The sequence below is a fragment of the Pagrus major genome, chromosome 2 (assembly GCF_040436345.1).
Source record: "Pagrus major chromosome 2, Pma_NU_1.0".
Lineage (NCBI taxonomy): Eukaryota > Metazoa > Chordata > Actinopteri > Spariformes > Sparidae > Pagrus > Pagrus major.
Window position 1 is genome coordinate 13,308,380 of NC_133216.1, and position 23,136 is coordinate 13,331,515.

At 43.0% G+C, this 23,136-nt stretch overlaps 1 protein-coding gene across 1 annotated transcript in view; it reads right to left on the reverse strand.

Annotated features, from left to right (window-relative positions):
- Positions 1–23,136, reverse strand: part of LOC141017284 (muscleblind-like protein 1) — a 66,434-nt gene that overhangs the window by 14,927 nt on the left and 28,371 nt on the right. Inside the window, exon 4 of the mRNA XM_073491952.1 lies at positions 4,012–4,182. Within this exon, the coding sequence (XP_073348053.1) occupies positions 4,012–4,182 (171 nt within the window). The remainder of the gene's footprint in view (positions 1–4,011; positions 4,183–23,136) is intronic.

The window sequence follows — 23,136 nt, forward strand, 5'->3', positions numbered from 1 at the left end:
CTGAAAAACTCTACTTTCTTTCAAAGAATTAAACGGAAAGATCAAAAGCAATGTGATGATCTCAAGCTGTGTTTCAATGATTCTCTTTAACTTAAAAATAACATTCGATAAATATTTAAACATGTCTCATACCAAGTTTATTCACATACTGTGTGCTTAACTGTCGGGCCTTAAATATTTAAAGCATCTCCTGATCATTGTATGCAAAACATTATTCAGTAGAGCCTGGTCTCATGAAATCTAAAAGAATGTGTACAATGTCTCTTTTCCTTTAAATAAATGTTATTATTACAACACCTTAAACATACTATAAAGAGTTTCATGTCTCATTCTAATACCGATGTCATATTCCAACTTCCCTTGATCAGATAAGTCATAAAATTAGATCTGATTTTTATGTTGGGTTGCTGAAGATGAATGAGGAAAGCAGCTGCTCTGTAGTCTAGTGGTACGGCACTAAAATAACGTTTCCATGTTGTCATATTAAAGTTATTTATTTAACATAGCCACGAGTAGATACATTATCTCATCGGTATGTATCCTTAAAAAAAGTATAAACGATATGTTGCGTCCAGCCAGATCAAGATCAGGTGCTTCTCATACCGCTTTTGTCCACAGGGGCCGCCAGAATCAACAAAACAATGAAAGTTCCTTCTAGCTGCTTTAACAACAAAGTTGCAAGGTACTTTTCATCAATTAAAAGTTAAATTATTTCAATATTTCATATTTGATTCTGAACGTCTGTACCAAACTAGAACACCAGACCTCCACTTTGTGTCTGTCGAATGTAACTGCTTTGAAGAAACCTGAATTCAGATTTGTTGAATTCTGATGGAAAGTCACATCAGCTTCACTGAACACACTCTGGGGCTTTGTTTGTTATAATGCAGCCATTTTGCAACACTAGCCTACCTCCCTCCCACGCAAACATGGAAATATATCTAATTACAGCAGTAAGACACCGCTGAAGTGCCCTTCCCTTGTGGCTTATTTGGTTTTATTTCACTTATTTTTGAACACCGTCTGCTTTGCACCAAACAAGTACGCCAAATTTCCTTCAGGGAAGACTTTTTCGATGTGAGTGAGTGAACGAGTGAGTGATGCAGTACAGTAGATAGATATAATTGTAATGTGGGCTGTCCGCTGACGTAGACTCTGTAATAAAAAGCATCATGAGCACCATCACTCACAGCCAGCTGTAATGGACCCTAATTACTTCACCCTCTGCACAGCTCCATGCGTGAAATGAAAGCAGTCTCCTACGCACATGGATGTAGGGGGCACAGCTATAGACAAAAAAAAAAAAGTGGGCGAGCAGGGGATAAAATGTGTCGGAGATGCTGCGGATGGGGGCAGGAAGCTGAGCTGAAGTCATAAGGGAGGGATGGAAGAAGAAAGTCTGATTCCTGGAAAGGCTCCTTCTCACCCTTTGTTCCCTTGAACATGGTTCTGTTTTCTTGACTTCTCTTTGTAGAGCCATCTCTCCTCACTGCTGTTGTCCTATCTCCTTCACTTTACCTACCTGTCTTTACTCTGTCCATTTATCTCTTCCTGCCTCTCTCAGTCCTGCCTTTCCTCTTCTGCTGTGTCCTTCTCTGTCAGGCTGTCTTCCTCCTCCTCCTCTCTTCCCCTTACTCTCTCTCCCCATGACATAAACAGAAAGGGAAGACTCTGCAGTCCCAGAGAGATCTATTGCTTCTTTAAAAACCTTTCATGGTTTGTCTCTGTTCCTCCCAATGGGCCTCTCGACTCGGCCCCTCTTCCCCCAGATAAGGGCGATAAGCCATCGGCTAAGTGTGCACGTGCATGCGTGCGTGTCCGAGCATGCGGCATCTGAAGCTCTTTTGAATAGTCCCGGACAAATTCACTCCAGTGCTCTCACTTAAACATAAAGGGACCGAGGAGAAGACAGAGGAATTACTTCAAGCCTGACTGACAGGTCTCATTGACTCCGTGAGGTCTTGTGGAGCGGGCGGCGAAGGATTCATTCGAGCCGGCTGACTGGGGCTCCGACCATCACCTTGAAGCTCCTCGGAGCGTGCAGCACGTACACACTGCTGATGTAATTCACTGCATGTGTGTGTGTGTGGTTGTGATTGCATGGATCTGTGTGCGTGTTAATGATTGCATGATAATAGTGTAATACTTTATTGATCACTGTATAAACATACTCCCGCACTGATAAAAACAATTCAGGGTCTGACACCTGGGCGCCGTTTTACAAATATTGCTTGATTAATCCAGGCTAATATGATATTAATGAACTCTGTACTGAAGCAATTAGTCAGTTAATTGATGAATTAATTGGCAGAAAATACATCTCTGACTCTTTTTGATACCAAACATTCTCAGGTTCAAGCTTCTCAAATTGGATTATTTGCTGCTTTTCTTTGGTTACATCATTTTAAATTAAATATGTGTGGGTTTCGGACTGTTGGCCGCATAAAATAAAATGTTTGAAGATGTTGCCTTAGGCTTTTAGAGATTTAATGGCCATTTTTCAATATATATATATATTTTTCCATTTTGCCACATCTCATGGCCCAGATAATTAATCCATTAAAGGTGCACTATGTAGTTTTTGGGAGGAAATTTTAATCAGAAGAGAAAGATCTTCATTGACTGATTGCCATGACTGAATAAACTGAATAAACAAACAGACCTTAAAGGACAACACAATTTCATACTGTTTTACTTTGTTTATATTTGGCAGACCCTGCCACCTTTCTAGCTCCAAACAGCTTGTTTATTCAGTTATGGAATCAAGAAAAAGTTCTGAGTTTGTACTGTTACCTGATCAATATTGAAAATATAACTTTTCTGAGTTTCTTTTCCAAAACTACATGCTGCACCTTTTTACTTGAAAAAGTAATTGCCAAATTAACGTACCATGACTTGCAGCCACAGCTGAACTTAAATGTTAAGTTGACAAAAAAATCTTAACTCAAGGTTACCTTGGTAGCCTTTTCTGGAGCTCTTCAACCAAATCCCACAGTCTTCCTCAAAGTGTTTTGACACTCAGATTAAATGAGCCTGTAAATTATTGAAATAAGCTTGATATTCTGCTGTTTCGGCCGGTTAATTTCATATAAAATCAACATACTGTAGGTATGGAATCGAAACCATCATCAGCATTTTATAACTGCCCTTGTGCTCATCATATGATTGCACTCATGACCGGCTGGCACGAGTAACCTCCTTATCTTTATCATATTCAATTCAATGAAACTCTGCAGGAATCTCTAATGAAGCATGTTGCAGGCACTCTAAACTAGATTATACTGCATAAGAAATTTCCAGGAACCTTTCAGAGTTCAAGAGTTCACTAATCAATTTGACTGAAAAATTTCCATTTAAAGTGTCATAATAAATGTTTTTCGTTCTGTTAAAAGCAGAAACCTTTGGTTAAGTCAAATTTTATGTCACTATTTAACTCTTTATTGTTAAAATCAAGCCACTGGGAACAGCACTGGGCTATTAAGCAATTTTAGCATCATGGGAACAGAAAAAAAAAAGGTCACGTGATGGCCTCTGGCAAACAAAAACAGCTATAAATGAGGAATACAGACTCTCTGCTTATCTAAATTTGAGCCATTAGGCCCAGTAAAAATGATCAGGCTTAATCATGGCTGATGGTAGACAGCAGGAAGTCTGAGAGCTTGACCAGAGACGACTGTCTGGAAACACAGAGGCTTGGGGAACCTTTTGGTGAACCTTTTACCTGTCACTGCGTACACACCCGGTGAGCCACTTTCTTTAAAAAGATTGTGGCACCATCATGAAACATGATATCCAGTTCTCTTAATACACAAAATCATATAGTGATTATTATAGCAAAAGATCTTTATCAACTGACTGTGAAAGAGTGTCTGCAGGTTAAAATATTTTTAAATTTAACTCCCGGAGTTCTTGCTCTGATAAACTCCAGATACATTTTAAGCCAGCTTCAGAAACCAGGCTTGTGTGACCTTGTGACCTTGCGAGTAAATGTTTATGTGTGTGTCCTCTCACTACTGGCTGTAGCTGTGTGCCGGGGATCATGGCGTTGGCGAGCTGCATCTGCTGGGCCAGCATGGCCATGTTTTTCTGCTGGATGAGGTTGTTCCTTCCATTGATCTCCAGCTGGGTCTTTAGGTGAGGAGGAGGATGCAGGTACTTACAGTTCTCCCTGGAACAGCGGCCCTGAGGGGGTAAGAGAGGAGGAGGAGGAGACAGGGAGGGCAAAAGAGAAAAAAGGGAGGGTTGGGGAGGATAGAGACATGTGAAGAGGCGAATTAGAATAGTGTTGCGGTGAACTGTTGCCTAATGTAAAGAAGTAATGAGCCTTGACTCAAGTTGCTGCCCTCCCATTTAGCAGGCGCTGACCTAACATCCCTGACATCTGGGCCTGCCACTGGGTTTGTCGTGAAGAAGACCGATCAGTTCTGCTTTCTTTTCCGCCTTCATGACCTAAGCCGTGCGCTCGCTACCTTCCCCTATTTTCTCAAGGTCCCATCGAGAGACAAATTAGCTTCAAGAGCGGAGATAAAGGGGATTAGCTGTCTATCTGCTTCTGCTAACAGATTGTAATACACAGAGCGAAAGAAAAGAGAATAATGCACCATCCCAGTAATGACATGGATACTTATCATTATCCATTAATCTGGTAATTAACTTTTTGATTACTCATTTTGGTCTATAAAATGGGAAAAATCATAGATTTTACGATCTTAAGCTCAAAATGACCGAACACCAATCCAAAACCCTCACAGAGAATGGACTCAAATAGGTAGTTCATCAAAATAGGTACAGAGTCATTTACCTGTCGACTATCATTTCAGCTCTAGTGTTCAACCTGACCATTTTTTCCTTTTTTGGAGACAAATTAAGTTACAAGCAATCTCCGAACCCATTGGCTGTTGTTTGGCAACGGTTTAGCCTCTTTAGCTTCTGTGCCTAAGTCGTTGTTTATAGACCAATAAGCAACTTATGATAGAACAGAGTTAGACTTGAGAAATGTCTGTTAATTTATGAATGCAGATAAATTACAGAAAAAAGCTAGCAAAAAGCTAAATCCTCCCAGAATAGCCAGTGGGTTCTGAGATTACATTTCGGTCGATGAGTACAACAGTTTACCTGCATGAAACCAAAGTAAAATGCCACATCGGGCAAGTACATGTAGCATTTTATGTGTTGGTAAAAAATAATTAAACACTCTGTTTTCTCTTGAGCTGATGAGTGAGGCATCGTACTTCCTTCTAATCTCCGTTGAGAGTTGCACATGCACAATATCGATCTGGCACTCGTGTTACAGAAGTTTTTGAGCTAAAGCACAAGCAAACATTTCAATTATCCAGGAAACAGGAATTTCGTTGGGTGGCGTTACAAGATGTGGGCAAAACTTCAAGTATGTACTGCACGATTTGCTTTGACAACAAGTAAAACAATTACTTTGGGTCGGTAGATTTCAGACCAACTTGCGTGAACATGCAAATTACAAAAAACACGTTGAACTCTGGTCAATATTACTTCGACTACGATTGGAAAACAGAATGCTTTCGATATCTGCAGGTATCTGTTCATAGAGATCGTTACAAGTCAAAGAGGCTCAGGTTCGAATAAGGGTCAATAACATTTCTCTTTGCACAGCAGTTGTTAAAGGTCCAATTTGTAACTAAATTGATTTTGAGTCTCGTTCCCAACTCACCAATAACTGACGCTGTGGGATTTTAGGTCGGGTCAGTCCCATCCCAAAGCGTAGGACGAGCTGGGAATGAGACTCGAAAAACAACTTTCTTTCAAATTGGACCTTTAAGTAAAAATAAACACATGAAATGAAAAGAGACAAACTGTTTTGGGAATTCCAATTACTGAAGACCCTCTCCGTCCTACCACCTCAGAGGCTGTCCCACTTGACGCTGGATGTTTTACGAGGCTCGGGGAATCATTATTGATCTCCTCCCAATTGAGACAAATTGCTAACGTGTCAATACTTTACATCATTTTGAAAAAGAACAGAGCGGAGAACAGATGCCGGATCGATACATGATTGGACACTTCTGTGACAATAAACATACGCATATCGTGGCGCTCTATCTAATATTCTGCTGGTGTCTACAGACGGTGCAGTGTGAGTCTGGGTGCTCGCTGCTGTGGGTGATTATATCCATCCAGCAGCCGGCAGCCCAAGGGGAGAAGGAGGGAATGTAATTTACACTCTCATAATGCCTGCTCCACTGAACACTCCCCCTGATAGGTGTAATATTTTAGATATCCCCTCCTCTTTTTTTTAACTCCCCCTTTTCTCCTTCATTCCCTTCCTTCCTTCCTTCCCCCACACGATCCCGAGTCCCACGCTGATATTTGCTCTCCTCATCATGAATACAGAGCAGTGAAGGTGCAGAGGTGCTGCTGTGATCGGCATATGTGAAGACGCTCACGTATGTGTGCGAAACATGACTCCGCCTTTGTCGCTTTCACTCTCGCCTCTTGTCAACACGCATCCCCTATCCATCTCTTCCCATTACTCCTTTATATAAATCTATTTTCCAGGGGAAGGGGAGACCAACCCTGCAGCAACTCCACAGTACCACCTCCCATGGGGAATTAAAGGTTGGCTGTCACGCTACTGCTTATCTCAGTGAGATTACCTGCTGCCCACTGCGGCCCACTATGACACCTGCTTTCACAACCTCACACTTACACTCTCCAGCTCTTCTTCTTTTCCTCCCGCCTCCCTTTTCTTTTCTCGGCTCTATCTCTCCATCTCTCCCCTTTTATTTCCTCGTGCAGCCTGATCTGCCTAGCTACAGCAGGGAAGGTACTTTGCATTGGAGAGCAGCAGAATGTCAAGCGTCGCTCCGGCATTTTCGTTGGCTGAGAGCTGAGAGCAATCGTTGTCCCCGCCTGATGATTGGCCTAGAGGCACACATTAACAATGCTCCCAGTCTGGCTCGTCCCTGTGTGGCTGCGACTATTGATCAGTGCTAATTGGTTAATGGTTTTTGATTTTCTGGGCCCGTTCCCTCTGGGCGACTAGACGGCAGCATGTCAACTCTAGCTGTGTGTGTGTGTGTGTGTGTGTGTGTGTGTGTGAGTGGGATGAACTGCGACAATGCAAAGTTTATCGTTACATAAAACTGCCCAGACTTTCTTTTTGCAAAGGTCAACTTAAAGGCTGAATCGATTAATACTGTTTTTTATTTTAAAGGGACAGTTCACCCCAAATCAAAAACACACACATCTACCTTGAGTGCTATTTATTCATCTAGATTGTTTTGGTGTGAGTTGCTGAGGTTTTTGGAGTGTCCTCAAAAGGGAGGCGCCCAGGAAGCATCCTGGTCAGACGCCCAAACCACCTCAGCTGGCTCCTTGCTACGCAGAGGAGCAGCGGCTCTACCCCAAGCTCTCTCCGGATGCCCAAGCTCTTCGCCCTATCTGTTCTGCTGAGCTTAGCCACCATACTGAGGTCACTACCCAAATACCCATGACGATAGGTGAGGGTTTGGACGTAGATCAACTGGTAAATCGAAAAGCTTTGCCTCATATTTCAGTAGAAAGAAAGAAGTTCCTGCATGAGACTGCTCACGACAAGGTCTGTCGGTTATCTTGAGTAACCGGATCTTGATTTCTGGAGACAGACATTGCTTTTGAGCTTCAAATATATTTTTGGCTCTTTGAGCACCACAAGCTGACATCTGCCATCTAGTTTCATTATATTCGAGAGAAGGCAGACATCTGGTCGGCAACACACAACAAAACAACCTGGATAGACTAATATCCAGGTTGTGGGTAAGAGGAGAAGAGAAATTATGTATTTTTGATTATGTGCAATTTGAAAGGTTTTGCTCATTACAATGAGCCCACACAGATTAGCAAACTCTAAAACTTTCCATGCCATTTTTGGCAACATAAGGCAGCTGTTTTTCGGAAAAAAGCTCAAAAACTCACTGAACACTACCTGCTAGGCACCAAACAGCAGACAGACATAGTTAATGACGAGCTGGTGAACATAACAGAGCATTTATCAGCCAAAGAGCCAGATATTTTTCATAGGAGTGAGTGGAGAAGCAGAGGTAAAAGAGGAGCGAACACTGAATTCACATTCATCAGGTGGCCAGAACTACAACTTCAAATGAATGCTAATTTCACTTTGTGTCTGCTGGATGAGTAACTAAGAAACCGTCTGCTTAAAAGGTGATAATATATCAGTGTTTACAGCTTGTTTCTAAAGACATTCAAATATAGTTGCGAAAAAAATGATCAGCTTTTAAGAGTCATGCAATGTGACATTTTTTTTATATATAAAATGTGGTTTGAACAAAAAGCCCTTTGTATGAGTGTGAAATCAAAGGGAGCTTCATCTCCAGGGACATCTGAAAAGCCTTCGACCTTCTCTTGCAACACCACGGTTAAAGAATATTTTCAGGTTATTGAAAGATGTTTAGCAGTCGAACCGGCGGGCTGAATGCAGTCCGTCGGTTTCTTGCCTTGAACTCGAGATGGAGGGGCGGAAACAAAACATCGTAACTGAGCAAAAAAAGTTTTGTTAGGGCAGTTTTTTTCTTTAAATGGTTTTGGTCCTGTCTTTTTCTAAAGGGCAAGGCTGGTGGCATGAATGTGATTATCCGGGTGCTCAATCGGTTGTAGCTGCAGAATAACACAAAGGAAAATGTTGCTCTGGAATCACTTTCAGTGCGATCTGACTTGTGCGACGTCTAGCCTCAGTGACATGATTAGAAACTATAGATGATTTTGTTTCTCGGAGATATACACGGCCGTGAACATATTATCTAACAAAGTATTATCGTTAGGGTGATGGTGAAGTCATAATTATTATGCTTGTAGTAATGAGAATTTACCTCCACCTTCAGATGGGTCAGCACCTCGATATGGTCCTAACCCTGTGTTTTCACCAGCAGCCCCATTATCTGTGGCTGTGTAGTCTGAGCAGTTCAATCCTGCGTGAGCCTCAAGTCGCCACCGATCAGCGCCTTGAAATGCTAATGTCCTGGCTTCTCTTCTGCCTCTTTTCTCTGCTGTTTTCCCTGCTGTCTAAACAGTGTCAGTGCAGGTTAATGGAGAGCCTGTCTGATCCAAAGCAGTGCTCCCTCTGGCTAGAGTGTATGACCACCAGACTCACTCTGTTCCGCCTTCACCTGTCTGCCTGTCCTCCGCGGAGACGCTAATACGCTAACAGACTACCTGCATATGTCTCTCACGCACACTCTCGATTGCTCCATATTCATCCTTGTCTCGTCTCTGCCTGCCTCCCCTCCCGTCCTATAGCTTTCTGGTGATTGTCTGGACTGGTCTGTTCTCACAGAAAGCCTCAGCACCCAAACAAATGATTATTCACATGTCTGGGTGAAGTTTTGGTAAAGAGCCTCCACATAAAGTCATCTAACCACCAAATACAGATTCTGAAACTTCAACCAATTTGCTCCGGCCGAGTTTTGGCTGTGTGAAAGCACGGTTTCACTTGCTTTTAACTGGCAAGCAATTAAAAGAAAGTGAACCAGCTGTCACAGTCACACTCTGGAGTGTACGTGTGTGCATGGACGTGCCGGGGGAACGGAGCATTCTGCACTTATAAATCACCTTGGCCTCATTACACCAGATATCTTTCAGCCATATTTCAGCTTCTGGACACACACTCACATGTGTGTAATGCACAAACAATCACACACACGTTTACTGTTACTTCTTTATAGGATAATATAACAAACAGTTGGGGTGCCGGGATGTTTCTGATCCTTATTAATCAGTACAGCGGGGGAAAATAAAGTGAAATTAATTCCTAGGTATGCGTACACAAAAACACACACATACATACACAAGTCCTAACCTTGAGTTACTTCAATTACCCCTGCCGCATTTTCACTGCAGTTTCAGGTGTCACACGTGTGGCTGGTCCTGACGTCTGCAACAGCATGGTTTTAATCAGAATCACCTAATCCTGTGTGGCAAGGTTACACAGACCGACGAGGCCGTCCGCAAAAACAACAGGAGGTTAGGACGGTGGGATCGGGGTTGTTGTTAACCTTTTAAAGGTCCTATTTGTAAGAAAAGTTGATTTTTGAGTCTCATCCTCAACTTGTCAAATAGTGACACCTTGGGATTGTAGGTCGGGTCGGCTGCCAATCAACTTTCCTTACACATAGGACCTTTAATTCGCCAAATTAGGGCGGCAAATCACACAAAATGCAGATTTCTAAATAATTTAGCTTTAATTCACTCTGGACGTGCCATATTTTGTGAAGCTACTTAATCAATATTTTTTATATCAACAATGGCTCAAATGACAGTTTGTAATGTAAGAGAGGTAGGTAATAGTGATAACCCAGTTGAGTAAGTGGACATTTTAGTGTCTTTCTGCTCATTGTTTTATTTCAACCAATTAAGCAGCTGGCGACTGTTTTAAGAGAAAAAGACCAAACCACTGTATGCTAGCTGCCCAACACCAAACAGCAGACAAAGTTAGCGATAAGCTAGTGAATATAGCTAAACCTTAAGTTATAACAGAGTTAAAAGGAGACCAAATATTAGATTACTCTCATCAGCTGAACAGAAACAACACCTCTAAAAGAAATGCTAACGTTGCTCCATATCTGATAGAAGAGGCAAACGCTTACTTTAACAACTTTATGAGGTGATTATATTCTATATAAAGATGAGTCTAACCTATCAAGACAGTTCTTACATGTTTACATTCAGGTAATGTTCATGTACTCTTTCTAAGGGCTGTCACATAGTGATAGCATGCTAACAGGACAGTCGGATTAGGGGAATCTGTAATTGTACACTAGATAATGCCACAGCCAATGACATGATTAAATGCCTTGTAGCTATCATACGGTACATCAAGATTAAAGCTAGTAGATACCATAAAGAGGTTTTCTGATTATGTTAAATATATATTAAAGGAAAATATTAACATGTTTCTTGCCACGGTGCTGAAATGCAAGTCATCTTTGTCATATTTTTACCCATTTATCCATCTTTCATTCTTAATACCTGGCGCCAACTTTGTCAGAAATCATCATTTAAGATTGTATTTCTGGTCTTGAACATGATCCAGCAGTATTACTTTATTGCACCAACCACAAAAATCTGTTTCTGCTGCTCTGTCACTCATTTTCTTCCCGACCACAGTTATTTTCATTCTTCCCCAGGTTTTCATCCTGGACTTTGTCCCTCTTTTCTCCGCAGGCTTATTTTCATCTGCTTGATCCAAGTCCTTTAAATGAGGGGTTACGATTAAAGGACGGCGCAATGAATGTTTAAGAAGCCCTGTTAATAATCATCCAAAGTACGAGAGGCTTATGAGCGTCTTTGCCAAACTCAGGGTCGAAGCACTGTGGGTCACTGACTTACTGTTTTGTGTGTGTGTGTGTTGGGACTACGATCAAAACCTCAAACCGTCAGTATTATTTGTTGCCTGCGGTAGATTGGCAGCTCTCTGAAGGATGTGTCTGTGGAATCCCGGAGAATAAAACCTGTGGCAGAATTCCACTCACGGACCAGCAACAGAGACAAAAACAAGAACAGAAGAGGAGGAAGGTAGACGGTGAGAGAGAGCTACGAAAAACAGACTGAGGGAGACGGACAGACAGACAGATAGAGAGACAGAGGGAGAGAGAGAGAGAGAGAGACAGGTGCGAGTGTGCTTTTCCTATTAATATTAATCAAAGCAGTCTGTCTGAGTGATTTCAGCAGTGTCTTTGCTGGCAGATATCTACATCCTCCGAGGGTTGAGTGGCGCATTGCTTTCCACCAGGCCCTTCTGCACGTTCACTCCCGTAATCACCCATTGATTCTAAATGATCTTTTAATCTACCCGTCCAGAATGACTCATTCCAACTTAACCACACATAATCCAGCAGCCTCTGATCTGTTCCGCATTCCCTGTCTCTGCCCATGCTGGGCACCGAGCTCCCTTCAGACCGTGGCTGCTGCTGCTCCTGCTGCTGCTGCTGCACGATGAAACACCGTGACCGGTGTAACAACTGTAGAGCTCAAGTCTGGACAGCCACCGTCCCGAACCCCTGTGCATTATTAATTCTCTCTCAGTGGCACCGCCTCTCCCTCCTGCTCCCAAAGACAACCATCAATCAAGAAAGCGCCGTCTGGATGGAGGGGCCGTGATGAGAATACGCGAGCGTTCATGCGCTTACACACACGGGGGCATGTGGTTTTCTTGACCAAAGGTTCCTGTTGGCAAGCGCACATCGGACAAATTATGACATCAGACACAGCACAAAGAACGGCCTGTCTGAGGACTGAGAGTGCTGCCAGGCTGGCCAATAACACACACACACACACACACATTCTCCCTCTCTCACACACATTAATACATCAGATTTATTAAGCAATACACTCCAGCTGCAAACCGCTGACCCATAATGTTAGGAAGTAAACCTGATGACAGAAAAGAGAAAAAAACACCCCGGCTTTGTCTTCCCTTTCTTCGTCTCTCTTGCTGCCACTGCTAACACTAGATATCTCATTATCTCTTTTCAATCATTTATCAAATCTGGAACACCCCTGGTGCGTTAGTATAATAGCCTGGATCAGTTGATGGCCTTAAAACCTCATTTAACTGGGCAGAGGGATAAGCCTTTGAGACAATGACAAAGATAGATATGTGGACAGTCGAATCACAGGTAATGATGGACGGAGGTGACGCAACGGAGCTAGCAGAAACTGGAACTGGAATAAATCTGCTGATGAGTACCCAGAAAAACACTGAGAGTGAGGCTCCTCTACGTCACAAATGACGCCAAGTCGGCGGAAAGCTTTTAGCCGTAGTGCTCAATTAGCCAAAACACAAATTACAGCCCCCCAAAAAGCACTACTTAGTCTGGCAGTGCGTTAGCATGTTTTGGGTGGGTGCGGGTACCAAAATCGTTAGCACAGGAAGCTAATGATGGGGCAAAATCATTAGCCGTCATGGCTACTGACAGCACTCTGCCACTGTCAAGCTGAGCTGTTGCCTTTTTTTGTTTTTCCTGAAATGTCTGGCTCAAGTGGTCCATGTCGAATGAACTGTTTGATTCATGTTTACCATCGGTTATCAGTGTTCGCCACGATCATCACGTGTCTTATTCATGACCTCATCAATTTGAAACCCCATATTATAATCTTTATTGGTCATTTTTTTAAAGAGATCTTTGGTTAAGAGGTTTTAGCTGATGATTTTTAATCAGCTTTAATGTGTCATTGTTAATTTGATAGCAACATATCAGCCTATAGCTGACTCTGTTGCTCACTGATTGGGGGAACTGCATCTCACTGATTGATTGAATAATTGGTCCTTCGAGTCATTGTTCAATTACCCGATTAATCATTTAAATGCTCAAGGATGAAGGGAAAAAAAACATAATTGTCAGTTCTGTCGATCAGTTAATCAATATATTGTTTCAGTTCTACCACAATGCCTGGGTCCAGACACCAGTCCGGCCAACACGTGTGGTCTAACGTGCCTGTGGATTTTCCTTTGGATAGGACATACAAGTTGGGTGAAATGGGTTAAGTTTCCTACATTTCTCATGGGTGTGAATGTGTTTGTGTGTCACTGTAACCCTGTAAAAGACTGGCAACTTTCTTCCCACCTTGCTTTTTGCTGCAGCCTCCCTGTCACCCTGCAAAGGATAAACTGGTACAGATAACAGATGCTTACAGGCCCGGTTTCAATGTCCACCTGAACCCCCACAGTTGTCACCTGTGTGATCAAAATAAGCGTGTAATGCCACATCGTGTATCGTACGTGGTGGAAAAAAGACTTTAATGTCATTGTACTAGTTGTACTTCTCAGTCAGACATGGAAGGTGAAAGTCCCTCCCTTATTACCACCACTGAGGTGCCCAGTGGTGACATCAGACTGTGGTAGTACTGTGCAGCTTCCAGGGGTGAATGTGTGAATGTGATCAAGGTGTTCCTGAAAAACAGTTCTTAGTGAACTCTCCCTGAATAAATAAAGGTAGAAAATTACAGCAACAAATCTTCTACTTGGTGAGAAAAACTACCAAAGTGTTCAGCTCATTTAAAAGTAGGGTTGCCACGGTTCAATATCTGTAGATCGCTGTATTAAGTCACTGCTAATGCAAACCAAACATTTCCTATTGCTGCAGCTTCACATTAAAAGCATTTAACTGATGCAACACAAGCTGATCTTTATTACAATGTAGTCACAGAAAAACGTGTTTGTCAGTGAGTTCAGCAACAATGCAATTTTCGACTTTTGATTTCAGGGAGTAATGGAACAAGAAGGAGAAAGACGATGAGGGCATTGGTAACGTAACTGGTATATGCCCGAACGAAACCACACATAGTTCAGCAAACTGCACTTTTTGCTGTGCAACACAAAACTTTTTCCATGTTCTGTTTATGCTTCCACTGTCACTGCTAATATCACAACAATATAAATAATGGATTACTCCCCCTGAGCAAAGTCTGCCCATTTCCAGATTTAGGAAAAGCGTCCATAAAGGGTTAAAAAGTCTTCAGCACTTGCTCAAACGGGCCTTCTTTAGACCAGCTGGACGAATCAGTCATACGTATCTGTTGCTGACTGCCCAAAGTGAACATGGTCGGACGAGTCAGCGTTATTAACATTTGAGAAATAAAGTTGGAGGTGACAAAAGGGATTAAATATAATGTCAAAGTCAGCAGTCGAGCTTCCTTTTCATCTTTGTTGCCGCGCTCCTTTCACTGACCCGGCTGCAGTAGCAGAGCCCAGACTTGTAAAAATCTGCTTGGAAAAAAAGGAGGATTAAAATAGTGAAAAATGAGAAAGTCTGTACGCTCTCTCTCCCTCTGGAGGGTGCAGTATAGGTGGCAAGTGTTGTCCCGGCTCCTGTGGGAACGTCATTGTAGAATTGTGCGAGGCAGAGTCTCTAATTAGCTTTGTTCTCATTAGGTCTACAACACTATCTCCCCTCAGACAGACAAACACACACGTTCACCAGCGCGCACACACACGCACATGCACACACACACACACACACACACATATATAGATAGTGGTGGAGAGAGAGAGAGAGAGAGAGAGAGAGAGAGCCACCCCACAGCCCCTGAGATCTGGCCCTTCTTCTCTATTTCTCTTTCAATTAACCCTCTTCCTCCATCCTCTATCTGTTCATCTTTTTTTTTCCCTCTCTCTGCCTTCATCTCTCCTTCACTGCCAGCCCCAGCATTCTCTATTCACAATCTCTAAAGTTTAGTCTAATTCAGTTTTATCTCCCATTCAATGTGCCAAGGAGGCAGGCAGAGGGCAGACCCATTAAAACAGCCTTAATAGAAGACTGGTGAACAGGCACACAGGATTCAACAGCTTTTAGGCCTAATTATTTTCTGCCCATCTTCGTAACGCTCATTCTGCAGATATACGGGCCTCACTGGCTGCTGGGAATAGACCTTTCTTTTTTTTTTTCCTTACATCTAAACCTCCTTTTTTTGTGTCATATCTCAATCTTTCACGTTCTCGTTAGACTGCTTCACAGCCATTGTCATTAAGCGTTCATCAAGAGTGGGGTCGAAAAAGATCTTTTACGAAAATGTGTTTTCTTGTATGTCTTTCTGAGGATGAAGACGGAGAGAAAATCAGAGAGCGAAGAAAAAAAAAAGATGAAGTTGTCCTTGTGAATGAACAAAAGATGCTCGCTGACAAAGACAGGCAGCTGCCTTTGGTTTGCGCTGTGATCTTTAGCAGCTACGCAAAGTGGCACCAAAGACAAAACAAAAAGACGCCGTCAGCAACAGGCGGGGGGGCGGGGGGCTCGTGAAACACTGCGTGACTGGACACAAACAATAAACACATACGGAGCCGCATGAGCGCACCGAAAATTGTTAATGTGCCCTCTCTGTATAATGATCTGAGGATGGATTTAGTTGAAGATCGTGTTGGGATCAGATGCAGGAGAGTCACAGGCCTGGAATGTTCTATTCTCTTCTACTTGTGATGAGTCATGGGGGACGTGGCAGATAATCACGAGACCACACCCTGAAGCCGACGAACGGAGCGAGAACAACTGGGAGAAAGTTGTCAGATGCGAGTAGAGACATCTTTTCTTTCACGCAAGTGTCTGCGCACAGACTCACACACGCACACTCCTATTCTCCTCCAACGAAGGGTGTCACTGTACTGGCATCAGCAGCTAGTGTCATTGCCTCGAGGTTAAAGCAGATAAGAGAGGATTAGCATTCATTACTCCATAAAGTGATGATACCCCCCTGCGCGCACACACACACACACACACGCACAAACACACACACAACGATGCACAGACATGCTCGAAGCACAAACACAAACACACAAATACACACATAAGGCGAACAGTCAGAATTATTTTCCATAGATGCAGCTTTTAAAGACTAACCGTCAAAGCAAAACACAAAGGGAAATCACAGTAATACGGAGAAACAGCATGTAATCCTTTGTATCACAAACAACTGCAGAGCTGGAAAATCCTCGGACTGAAGCTGAGAGCATTCATGATGAGTTCTGACAAAGTCGGGAAAAAAAATAAAACAGAAAACAAGGACGACAATAGAACAGAAAACAGATGAAAAAGGTTTACATATCGGCCTTTGGTTTAATTTATTGATGCTGTAGCTACTCATTTTCCCTCTAAGAATACTATACACTAAATAATTAACACACCGCAGTTAAATTACATTGTTTTTCCCCCTCAGGACCTTGGCTTTACAACAGCCAAGGACCATTCAGCAGGCAGCATGCCCGTTCCCATAATGACACACCGCCGAGGGAAAGTGAGAGACAGACAGGAAGAACAGAAACAGAGACCGAGACAGAGTCATTTGTAGGTTAAGGATATATTTTGTTAGCGCGATACATCATGTAGAAAAGCATGACACACTGTGTCTTAATTCCCGCCCTCCCACACACACACACACACACACACACACACACACACACACACACACACACACGCCAACTGTGCGACAGAGCACAGGGCCATCACCCCTTCCCTCTCCACGTAGCGCCTTCCGGCTGCACACTCATCCACATCGATCCACATTGATCAAAGTCGGCCTGTACCACTTCAGCACAGAGCGGGGTAACAGCGGGCAGGGTGATCACCTTGCCTAAGCCTCTCTGACAATGGACTCATCTGTTGTCAGAGAGGCCACGTACTGTATGTAGTGCTGTAAATCAAATTATGAAGGCATGTGAACAAATTCAAGCCTAAATGATTTGTTTTGCACGAACACTCCAGATCCGACTGTAATCTGTATGATACCTAGATCACATATTTTGTGTTATGTCGTCCAGTCTAGACTTCAGATATCAGCAGCAGAGCCACGGTGAGAGACAGCACGGTGACAGACAGCGTGCTGTCGACAGACCCAACACAACACAGCTGCTGTATCTCTCTCTGATGGCTGAGCCTGATACCGCCGTAATCCCGTTAAAGCCTTTTGAAGAATCACAATGTCCAACAGCAAGCCCTGCAACATGCACTATAACAATAAAGGGATATTACAGACATTCTTCAATCTCGGCGCGCGCTGAACAGGCGACTGACACGACTCCCGTTCACTTCCACGCTCTCCTCCCTCTGTTATTACTTTCTCTCCGTCCACACACTCTGCTGTTCCTCTCCCTCCATCTGTCCATCACTGTCCATGCTGTAGCCATTTGATGTCTACGCACCCATCCATCACCATTTCACTCTCTTTCACTCCATTTCATTGCCGCACGGTGTCTTTTCCTCACCGGCTTTAATCTGCTTGTTGACACCACCCTCCTGTCAGTCCGTCTCTGCGGGGCTCACTTTCCTTGCCTCATATTTAATGTCTCAATGATGCAATTACAGAAGCAGGCATTTCCGCAACCAAATTGGCTTCTTGGGTCATTTCACAGCTATTTTTCTTTTAGCTGCAGACTTGCATGACTTGCATGTTTCATGATGGAGAAAACAAATCGAGCTGGTTTTTCACAGGGCGCTGTATAAGACGGCGACTCAGGGTTGATGTATTAACTTTTTGCAGAAAGAGAGAGGGAAAGAGAAAACCCACGCGGAAAGCGGCGAAAAACATCCGCTCCATAATGGTCATGAAGGATCAATATTGCATGGAGACAAAGTGCTGCTAAACAGTGTGGTTTCTGTTAATTAGCACTTCTCTAATGATCTCTCTCTCCTTTCTGTCCTCCTACTCCTCCTCCTCCTCCTCCTCTCTCTCTACTCCCTCACTTTCTGTACTTCCCCTCCCACTCTCGCACTTTATTGCTCCCTTCCACGAAAACTCTTCCTTTCTTCGGCCTCATCCCTTGTTCACTGCCTCTGTCGAAGTCTGTTGACGCTGTCCTCCCAACCAATGTTGTGTCTCTCAAATCGAGAGGAGGCATCCAAGTTCTTTTCACAAGCGTGATAAATATCCCGCTCCTGTGTTTGTGGCTGATGGCTCTCAAGGATGAGATTTAATGAACCTCTCATCCAACTCTGATTATTTTCTAATTAAAGGAGTGAGTGATGGGGGCAATGAGTAAATTCATGAATGCATGTTTATAACTGCGGGGGGAGAAATAAAACAACAAACATGTTAATGACAGACACGCAGACAGAAATCATACTCAGTCGAGTCTTGTTTACTGAGTTCCCTCTGGAGCGGCGTCGTTTGGCAGACGTTTGCAGCTCTTAAACAAATTACAAATCTAAAATCAATTTCTGTTTATGATGTTACTATGTATGTGTATGTGCATCTGGTGGTTGCATTCAAAGTTTTTATTTGTATCGGTTGCATTAATCAATCTGGACTTGCCTGCGAACAACTTGTACATCTTACGCGACTTGGTGAGAAGTTTTAAACATCTGTATGATGTTATTTCGCCCAGGCACAGAAGCAAACATAACAGCTGGGAGGAGATCGGATGGAGAGTTGGATGACGGCGAAGGAAAAGTGGCAGTCCAGTGAACATCCATTCCAGCGTGAAGGACGCATGGAAGTATGTGGGCAGTGACACTTATATTTGTTTTTCAAGAGATGGTGTCTCTCTGCCCTCTCCACATTTGCATAGAATTGAGATCTAAGCTAAAATATGCAAATCAGGGGCATCCAGCACAACTTGCTGCTTCTGGAAACTCCTGCAAAACTTCTAAAACTAACCACTGTCGAGTTAAAATGAAGACTACTTATTTCGGTGAGCTATTTTCGTAATATAGGAAAAAGTTTACAAAGAAGTCCCTGTGGTGGTCCAGTTTGAAATCCCGGAGCAAACAACCCGTGAGTTGTCCGATCAGGTGCAGCCGGGATTCAAAAACACCCCTGTGGACACATAGGATAGGAGTCCACAGCAAGGCTGCAGGATTTATTATGCTGTGGTTTGGCATGGCAGTTGAGCTAAATGCTAACGCTAGCATGCTAACATGCAGACAGTGGCAATGCTAACATGCTGTTGTTTAACAGGTATAATCTTTTCCATGTGAAGCCTTAGTTCAGCACAAGTACAGCTGAGGCTGATGGGAACGTCGTTAGTCTTTTGACCTGACGCTGGAGCTACATTATGGTTAACCAAAGTTAATACAATTGATTGGGGAAATGAATCCACCGTGTTGGATTTTCAAGCATTACAGTCAAAGCCACAAATGTCAACCTCATGGTGGGTCAGAAGGATTCACAGAGAACAAGAATATGTGTTACAAAAAGTCCTGGCCCAATCCATCTAGTAGTTTATTATCCAGTAGTTCACTCAGTTCTGACGTGGAAGTGATGAATTTCAAGCCGACATCTGAGCTGTGATGCTAGCGGGGCTACAAATGTAACTCAGGCATATCTATGTGTATCTATACCTTCTTATCCACTGCAGGGGAGGCTGGAGCCTATCAGAGCCCTCTCTGGGTAATAGGCCGGTTTCACACTGAACTAGTCACCAATCTCACAGAGGGTTAACACATGTAGACTTACAACTATTCACACTCACAGTCACATCTGAGTGTGGGGAGTCCGTTCTGGATTCAAACCCTGTGGAGACACTCACCACTGCACCACCATGTCGGCCCATACAGTATGTTTAATCCAAAGTAATTACAGATCTGCCTTTTGTTTCCACTCTGATCACCCAAACTCTCTCCTGTCCCATTTTAATTTCTTTATTCCATTACGTCATGATTTGAGAGCCGTCGTGCGAGAGCTTCCATAACAGCACACGCATACATAATCAGTTCAAAATGCCCAATAACACAGCAGTGAGAGACTTGCCCAGCCTCCAACTTCCTGCCCGTTGCAGCCGGCAATACCATTAACCAGGCACCGAAGCCACTCTAACGTGATTACCTACCTGAGGTGAATGCTCATGATTTCACACGACTCTCTCAGCTCTGTCGGTGTGTGTGTGTGTGTGTATGTGTCAGTAACCGCAGTAGAGAGTAAGTGCTTGTTTGCGTCAATGTGTGTGTTTATGTGTTCGGGGTTGAAAGTGAAGGATTACACTTCACGAGTCCGACGGCATTGCGCCCCAACTCCTCGGAGATCAGATCAAGAGCAGAGGGTCAGTGACAGATAGAGGGAGGAGGAGATGGAGGAAAGGCTAGACAGGGGTAGACAGACTTACGGCGCTGCCAGGCGACAAAAGCAGGGAGAACAAGTTGGCAGACGGCTCGCTGTCCTGGAGAGAATTAATGTTCTGTTGCTCCCACTCTCCATCTACTTCTCCCTCCATCCCCGTGCACCTTTCCTGTCCGCAGTGTAATTTAAATGTTTGTTTTAACGCATCACTCTCAAAGAATTACACATGGTGTGCTTTTAAAGCAGTGGGAGGAAGGCGGGAGGGGGGTGGACAGGCTAACAGGAACGGATCGGGCCATAACTGATTAGATATTCAGTTCACAACAGCAGGAGCAGCAGGAGCAGCAATAGCGATGGGACATCACGACTCAGCACGCAGAGATGCTGATATTACCTTCAGACTGACTAAACGTCTGGGGCCCTCCAGCCTCGTACGAAAACACAAGCGGAGGAGCACATACGTAATGCTGGAGGACTGGAGGGGAATTAGCATGTGAGGGAGCTGTAGTTTTGAGGCAACATGAATGCTTTGATAAGAAGATTAAAAGAGAAAGGATGAAGGCTGCCAAAAGGTGAAAGAGAGACGACTACATGTGGAGAGAAGCTATTCCTGAATGCCCTTGTATGTATTTTGGCTCTGATGTTGTTGTGTCATGTCTCCGTGCTGATGCAGCACGTTTAAAGATGGATGCGTGTGCGCTTGTGTGTCTATGCTGAGGCAGCGTATCCACAGATGGATGTAGAAACGGTGGCCTCTCTGAGGACAGAGAGACATTTAGAGGGGACGTTTCAAGGGAGGACTCGCTCATGAATAGAGCCTGACAAAGTTAATAGCTGCTGGCTGCGTGTTCCCTGCTTACTTCATGGCAATGTGCTAATAAAAGCCTCCTTTCATAATGTCCTGTGTAGGCTGAGCTACGTGAGAAATCAGATATGGTATATCCTGTTTAGTTAGGCCCAAAAATATATTCTATAAATGGATCTGCAGAATTCGAGATGATAACAGTTAGAGGGAGTACACCCACTTGCAAACACTAATGTTTTGGAGCATCTCTCACACCAATAACACCACTTTACAAAACAACTCGGGGGATACTCGTGTACATGTACACATGCATTTAAAGGCAAAATTCAACAGTAATGAATGAACTGGGTACATTGACTCAAGTACTGTGCTTAAAGAGAATTTTGAGGTACTTGTACTACTTTATACTCCACTCCAATACAATCTGGAGGCAAATATTGCACTTTTAACTCAATATGTTAGGGTCAGGCCGCTAATTGGTCGACCTATAATTTACAGTATATACATACATGTCAATTGTATGTATAATATACTTGTGCTTTTGGCAATTACGTACATTCAATATCAGATACTTTATGACTTTTACTCAAGTACTATTTATATGGGTGTCTTTCACTTTTAGAAAAGTAATATTTTAATGCGATATCTTTACTTCAAAAGTACTTTGGGTACTTTTTTACAACACTGAAATTCAAAATACAGAAACAAAAGTTTTCCCCAAACATAACCACACCTGGGGACCCTACTAATTAATTTTTGCTAGAAGTAAATATATTTTCATTTGGTCAAAAATGTTATGTGCAAATGTTGAAAAAGAGGGAGAATAACCTTTATTGTTTTTGTTCCTGGGCTACACAATATGTGCTCCAATCAGTTGCACACCAGCATCTCTTCACATCGAGTTGACTCTTCTCCTCCATTATAGGAATGGTTTTATCCTCTTTTAGAATATAGAAAAAGACACACACTAGCTGCAGTGTCATTAAAGTTAATATTGTTTTTCACAAAAGAGAGGAAAATGTAATAATAGCTTGACTTGTAATACATGGACTAACAGAATGCAACAACAATAAAATCTAATACAATTTCATGTGACCCTGTTAAATACCAGTAAATACTCTATTATTACATGTTGTTATTGTCATTTTTTAACTCAAATATTCCAATTATATGTGTACCTGTACTTTAAATGGTAAAATTAATGGCTGGAGCTTCAAGACAAGGCGCTGACTACATTAAGTGACATAAGCAATCCACCTTAAAATTGTTTTTAAATTAATATCATCATAAAATTCTGTGCTTTCACCACCAGTTACATTCACATACACATTTTAAAGTGGGCAAAAAGAGCACTGATATTGGACTGTAGTTATATTAAGTTAAAATACTGAAAAAGATACGGGGGAGGGAGCTTGAAGAAATTCGAAAGTTCATCCTTTTCTCTACTTGTGCCGTCTGTCAACCCTGAGTCAGCAATGTTCATGCCCAGAGACAAAGTCCCTGAACTGGGTAATTTCAAAAGCACTGGCACATTGTGGCTCTTACAGGAAAAACGTTGGTTTTGAAGAACAATGAAGTTAAGACAGCTCAGACACAACAACCTGAACCCCTAGAGTGGACGCATATGTGTAAACACTGTTTTCATATTCAGCCAGCGTAGTGCAGAAATAGTCTGAACCCAGACCTCAGTGACCCACTGCGCACTAAAATCTGGTGACGCACAACGTAAACAGGTATAAGCATCATGGAAGCATGATTCATCTCTTTCTGATGGTTGGCCACCGAGGAAAAAAAACAAAGCCCGAGACAGGCAAATGTCTCCC